The following is a 7,066-nucleotide window of genomic DNA, read 5'->3' as shown; positions in this document are numbered from 1 at the left end:
CAGAAGCAACAAGATTTGGGTCTCAGGAGTGATCAGATGGAGCCAAGGGCTTTGCTGAGTCCGAGTACCCGCATTTTTGGGTACATTGAGTAAACAAATGACCAGCAGTGATGATGAGTCATCTAAGCATGGAATTTAGTGGATTATCATTTCTCCAAGGGTAGCTAGGTAGCACAGTGGATAGAGTGCTGGGCCTGTAGCCAGGAAGATTCAGCTTCTTGAGATTCAAATCTGGCCTTAAACACTTACTAGCCATGTGACCCTGGGCAAATCACTTAACCCTGTTTTCCTCAGTTTTTCATCTGTAAAATGAGCTCAAGAAGGAAATGGCAAACCACTTCATTATCTTTGCCAAGAAAACCCGAAAAACGGGGTCACAGAGTCAGACATGACTGAAAAATCACTGAACAATAAACAAAAAAATCATTTCAACAGTGGTTCCTCGAGGAAGTGGCAAGTCAGCCACTCATATACACAAATCAGTGGAAGTTCAGACTTCTTCCCAGGACTGTTCACTATAATTTTCAAAGTTGTAAATGAAATTTTTTTTCAATAAACAAGTATTATTTCACTCCCTCATACCTCCCCACACTCCACTGGGGAAAAAAAAATGGCAGAACCCTTGTAACAATACGCATAGTCGTGTAAAACCAATTTTGGCCGTGTCCAAAAGTGCATGTCTCATTCTGCATATTGAGCCTGTCACCTGTCTGGCAGGATGTGGGCAGTGTTCTCCATTATCAGTGCTCCGGAATCATGGTGGCGCTGGAATGATCAGAGGGTGTTTTTGAGTCTTTCAAAGTTGTTCCTTTTCTCCAGTGGTATCATTATTCTGTAATTTGTTTTCTTCTCATCTTGCTTTCTTTATTTTTATCAGTTCATACGTGTCTTTCTCAACCCATCCCTTTGGTCATTTCTTGTGGCACAGCAGTATTCTAATACATTCCTACACTGACTTGTCCAGTTATTCTCAATTGATGGGTACCCTCATTATATTGCGAGCTCCCTATTAAATTGTGAGCTCCTTGAGAGCAGGATCTCTCTTTTTGCCTCTTTTTGGATCCCCAGCACTTAGCATAGTGCTTGGCACATAGTAGGTGCCTAATAAAGGCTTATTGAGTGACTGACACTCCCCTTCCCTTAGTTTTCAATTCTTTTCCACTAGAAATAGAACTGTACTTAAGATCTCTGACCCCTCATAATCTCAGAGACAGAGATAGGATTGATTTAATTTTCAAAATGAGATTTCATTTTTTTGGACATAGGACAGTGGAGAAATTTGTTTTGTAAGACTTGTGTGTGTATGTGTGTGTGTGTATTTATATATTATGAAGATTTTGTTTTTCTTTTCTTTTAAATTGAGTGTAATGAGATAGAAAAAAACTTGTTATTTTAAAAATAAATAAAATGAAAAAAATGGACTTTTATGCTATATTTTGAGATCAACTATAATGAATTCCTCTCCTATCATTTTCCCCATCTTTTCTTTTGATAATTTTGCACGGACATTTTTTTCATGGAAATTTTGTTATTTTAATTGAATTTTACAAAGTATTTATTTGGCATTTTAATTGATACTGGAATTAGGCTATGAATTGTGACGTACTGGCCAGAATGACCACCTATTGAGAATGGCCTAAAGAAGTCCTTATGGAGGTAGAGGCTTTGAGGTTCCTTTCAACTCTGAGCTTCCTGTGAATCTTTGGCCTTTTTTTTTTAAAAGAATATTGACTTTAGTTGCTAGTAGGCTAGGTTGCTGAGTGTGTAGCTGGGTGTGCTTAGGGGGCTTAATCTCTTTGAATATGGAAAATTCTTGTAAAAACATTAATGTGAATAACAAAACAAATCCCAGTAAGACAGAAGGTAGTATAATAGAAATAACATTGGGTCGAGAACCTGGAATTTTAGATTCAAATTCCGGCTGTTTGCCCTGTTGGCAAGGCATTTGATTTCTCCCAGCCTTAATATGCCCACCTTGAAAACAAGGCCATTTGACAAGATGACCTCTAAAGTTCTCTAATTGTACAGTTATCCTGAAGTGCTGTCTCTGTCTTTTTTTTTTCTTTTAATTCTTCTTCTAGCACATTGTTTTTATTGTCAAATTCTTTGTGGCCTGGATGATCCCTGACGTCCCAGCAGAAGTGAGAGCCCGAATCAAACGGGAGAAGTTCCTGACCATCCAAATCCTCCATGAGTATGAGCTCAACAAACTCAAGGAGAATCTGTGCAATAGGACAGATTATCAAGTAGAGAAGGAGGTTATCGCCACAGAAGGGAAAAGGGAGCTGGCCCAGGTGATGGGATAGCCAAGGAACTCAACTGATGCCTGGTGGCCTGACTTGCCTCAGTTCTCTGGGATGTGGCTCTGGGCCAGGAACCAGATGTGCATTTGGGTCCTTCATTTTTTTACCCAAAGATTTTGAACTCTTATAGAAGTCACTGGTCCCAAGCTTTGCCATGTTGGAAACCCGTTATAACTTCACGGTGCCGGCTCTCATCACGTGCTATTTTATGGATTTCTGTTTGTAACTGTTAAAGTGTGTGTCCAGAATCCAATTATTAGAAGATCATGGAGCAGCAACAGCTGCTTAAGTCAAAATTGTCATGGTAAGGCAACATTTCACCCTCCAGTACATCGACATGTTGTCAAAAGCTTCCATCCTCTAGAACATTTTGTACACCTTAGTTTCAGTCTTCCCGTCGAGTGATTGTAAGACAAAAAATAAAAAGGAAAGGACTGTGTCTACCAAAGCATGCACATCTTGCCATTTACCAAAGGACTAAAATCATTTGATTTAAAAGAAACACACACACACACACAAACACACACACACACACGCACACACCTAAAACAACACTGCAAAAATTAAGAAGACTAAATCAGGTAAAACATGATTTTTTGGGGCCCAGTGCTTACATTTAATGAATTAAATGTTCATTAAAATCCAGGAAGGCTGGCCTTCCAGGAAATTTCAGAATTGTTTTTCCCAAAGACAGACTTCTTAAGCATTACAAAGAACTAACCCACCCCTAGTTCTTGAATGCTGTTGTCTCTAACCTGGGAATCAGGCATGCTTTGGTGTGTTGAATTTCTGTGAGTCTTCACGAGTATAAAATGGGTTGTACAGAAGCTAATATCTTATCTTAATATTTAAAGAAATCAAGACAATGTATATTAATGTATCTGCTCTCTTTAAAGTTATGAAGTTGGTAGAATTATTCTAACTGAAGCCTTGCCTTCCAGAATGCTTCTCTCGCCTCATGGAGTCATTTTTGCACACTCTCAGACAGTAGCATTAACCATGTGTGTCAGTTGGCCGTAAGTGTTTATGAGCTGTGTACTTGTGAAAGCAACTTCAAGCCTTTGAAAAATGATTTCACAACTGTTTTCTATGGCTCTAACAGCCTGTACTGTACTCAGTGCCTTTTTTTCTATGTCTTTCATACATATGAAATGAAAGTGTTGGTCCTTGAGTAAATACCCTGTATTATATTTCAAACACAAGCCTGCAGGCCTTGAGAAGTGCTCAACCTAACAATGAATGTCCTGTATTGTCTGTGGAGGCGGAGTGATTGTTAGACTTGTTAGCTGAATCAGTAATATACTTCTTGTATATTCTTTCCCAAAATTAAGTGTAAGGCACACCTTATTCACATTAGTAGGTGTCCTTGAACCTAAATCACATATACACATGTACATATATATACATATGTGTATATGTACATAAATATACACACTATGCACATATAATTTACATATATTTAAAATAGAGGAACCGTTCAGTTTGGTACTATGTGAATCCTTAGTTCCTAGCTTGTGCTCAGTTCCATATGAATGACATTTTTCTATCCTGGGACATCATGAAAATGTTTGATCAGAAAAATTCTGACAGAATTTCTCATAGGATTTTCCGAGTTAATTACCTACCTCCTCCGGCACACAACATACTTTTGCTGCCATCCAAGAAGTGACAAATGGCCATAGGTTAATCCTCCAATAACTGATGCTTTGGAGTTTTCATATCACAAGTCAGGGTCTCATAAATCCAAGGACAGCCTCTCCCACACCCCCTTTCCACAGTGCTCCTGCCATCTTCCCTACTTGTCAATCACCAATTAAGATGCCATCAGTTGGGCTGACTGTTAAATTTTTTGTATAAATCAAAATGAGCTACTGTTCATTGTACATCTAACATGCAGGCTTATTGAGCCGCTTGAGAACCAACCTGGTATTAAGTGCAATAAGCCACCCATGGGTTTCCTTTATGCCAACTTGTATGCTGCTAATGTATTGTACATGATTCATCTGCCATGTTGTTTTCTCTTGCTTGTATATCAGTTTGAGTTTATTCTGCTTAAAGGGTTTCCAACTCAGCTTCATGAAGCAAAGTAAATCCCATGAAAGTCCCATGAAAGTGCTAACTTTGCGATGTGAATTGGAAAGCAAAGACAAATTCTTGTTTTGGTAAACTGTGCGTGAAGTGACCACAGATGAGAGAAAACATTTAAAAAAAAATACCCCAAAGTGAGGCACTTACAGTGTCAGTAGACTTTTCATTTTTTTTTTTTTTTTTGGTGAGGCAATTGGGGTTAAGTGACTTGCCCAGAGTCACACAGCTAGTGAGTATTATGTGTCTGAGGTTGGATTTGAACTCAAATCCTCCTGACTCCAGGGCCAGTGCTCTATCTACTGTGCCACCTAGCTGCCCCAAGGACTTTTCATTTTGAAAGAGAGATTTTGGAGAATACAGGGTACCCCAAAATTCTTAATAAGCTTCAATAACTTAAAACTATACTAAGACTTTTGTCCCTTTAAAGGGACACCTTATACTTTGTACTTATGGTTAATTCTTCTTTCTAGAGGGATCTTGTTATTCTAGGGGTTGCAAAAGAAACTCTGAAGCTTGCCTCAGGTCGATAAATTCTACCCCAGACTAAATTTTTCTTTTGAGAGAGTCTATTTAGCAAGCAGTACATGATGGTTGACTTCTGATGGGGGCCTTGATCATTTGGTTGGATTATCCTTAGCTATCAATGAAGCTGATGGCTGTGTTTTCACTAGTAGACCAGGTATTGCTACATGCTGACCCTCGCTTGACATTTTGCAAGAGTCAAAACAGGTATGTGACTGCATTCACACACTCCTTTCTAATCACCTTTGTTCCCCACCATTACTTTTTTTTTTATTTTCACAAAAATATAGATCACAAAACACTAACGTCATGGCATCACCCAGAAGGGAAAGTCTGGATTGTGTGAAAATTCCTTTTCCTGCTTCCATGGCTCCTCCTGCTTAGCACACATTATCACATTCAATCAAGGTGTTGCAAAAATAGCCTGTACTGTATTTGTGTATTGATGGGATGAGTTCTTTCTTATTAAGTGGACTCAAAAGTCAAAGGGCTTTTCACCCTCAGAGGCTAAGCAGGGGTATAGTTTTCCTGGCTTTTAAGACTGTAAATAAATACATATTAAAAGGTGTCCTTTAATTCAAGGGGAAATGATTCCGTAGGGCCTCACTGCAGCGTTTGGCCTGACTGCCACACTTGGCCTCCCTCAACTGCCTCATGAGAAAAAAATGTGCTGATTGAATAAGATTATCGATGGCTGGACTCTCTCAGTTTAAAAAAAAAGGAAACGCTGTGATGGGAGGTTTTAGTTTTTATTGAACAGACACAGTGTCTGCTATTGAAGGAGAAGGAATGTCAGGAACTAGCTATGGGATCATGAAGGAAGTATCCTACCGAGCAACACTATATTCTTTTCATAGCCATTTTCTTTTGTTTGTTTACTGCTCTTTTGCCATTGTACGTGACCATTCGAAATGTGTTGGTTTTTCCAATCAAAGAAATAAATCATCTGGGCAGGGAAGGAGGGGATTGTGGGAAAGGAGGGAATGTCCTATCTGTGGCAGTCACTCACTTCCCTGCCTGGATTCCAGAACATGTTTTTATTGTTGTTGATCGTGAGTAATTGGGGGTGATTCGCTATTCTGTGGTACCTTGAAGATGAGTCTGCCTCATTGCACTCCACCTCCCTGTTTTATTTTTTATGTAAATGTTGCTTTTAGTCAACCTGCAAGTAAATTTCAGGAGATATGAATTCAGTCAGTAAATAAAACAACATTTAATTTTTTTTTTAAACTGTACTTTTGATAACATTTTAATTTGTGTGTATGTGTTTGATAATAAAATGTCAGTGGTCTCTCGACTTGGCCTGGGTGCCCTGGAAAGGTTCTTTATCACGTTGAAAATGTCAGGAGAAATGTTAGACATCATCTCATCCAACCTCATTTAGACAAGGATACTGATCTCCAGAGACGGGAGGTTGTGTTTCCAAGGTTGTATAATAAAGCCTGGGCTAACTAGACCCTAAATCTCTTGTGAATCATAGGCCAATGCTCTTTCTACAGTACCATTCTGTCTTGACTAGAAGTATATTCAAATTTATGGAAATGTCGAAACCCTGTTAACCTTCTTTGGCTGGGGGGAGGGAAGGAAACACATGGAGGAAACTGAAAAAAATAGGTAAAATTTTTTGAAAGTGCTATTTACAAGTTTGAAGTCACTTTGTTACTTTACTTTTAGTAGTAGTTTACTGTTTAGTGTATAAATTGGTTTGCTCACAAACTTATCATAGATGATCTAAGAGTTGGAAAGACCGAAGAGGTCGTGTGATCCAAACTCTCTACAACATCATTGCCAAGTTATCATCTATTCTCACTTTTAAGACTTCTAAGGTTGAGAAACTCATCACCTCCCAAGAAAGTGCCATTCACTTTTGGCAAGCTCCAGTTTGTATGTAGTTTTTCTTTACATGAAGCCCAAATCTTGTCTTTTGACCATCTCCACCCATTGTGCCCCTCTCTTTGGTTATTTACACTTAGTTCTGCCCTTTTAGGCCAAACAGAACCAGTCGAGTACCTCTTTCACAGGACAATTTTTTAAATACTGAAAAATAGCTATTATATCTCCCTTGGGCTTTCTCCAAGCTACACAACCTAGTTCCTTCAGCCAGCTCTTAATCATGTCTCCAGTCTCTTCGCCGTGCTGGGTGACTTCCTCTG

At 38.9% G+C, this 7,066-nt stretch overlaps 1 protein-coding gene across 5 annotated transcripts in view; it reads left to right on the top strand.

Annotated features, from left to right (window-relative positions):
- ANO5 (anoctamin 5) overlaps positions 1–4,310 on the top strand; it is a 136,553-nt gene extending 132,243 nt beyond the window's left edge. For all 5 annotated transcript variants that reach the window (XM_027852538.1, XM_027852540.1, XM_027852536.1 and 2 more), the window contains one exon: positions 2,082–4,310. In XM_027852538.1, coding sequence (XP_027708339.1) covers positions 2,082–2,306 — 225 coding nt within the window. In that variant the 3' untranslated portion in view covers positions 2,307–4,310. The remainder of the gene's footprint in view (positions 1–2,081) is intronic.
- The last annotated feature ends 2,756 nt before the right edge of the window (positions 4,311–7,066 follow it).

The sequence above is a fragment of the Vombatus ursinus genome, unplaced genomic scaffold (assembly GCF_900497805.2).
Source record: "Vombatus ursinus unplaced genomic scaffold, bare-nosed wombat genome assembly UNPS02009770.1, whole genome shotgun sequence".
Classification (NCBI taxonomy): domain Eukaryota; kingdom Metazoa; phylum Chordata; class Mammalia; order Diprotodontia; family Vombatidae; genus Vombatus; species Vombatus ursinus.
This window is presented reverse-complemented; position numbering and strand designations above follow the sequence as displayed.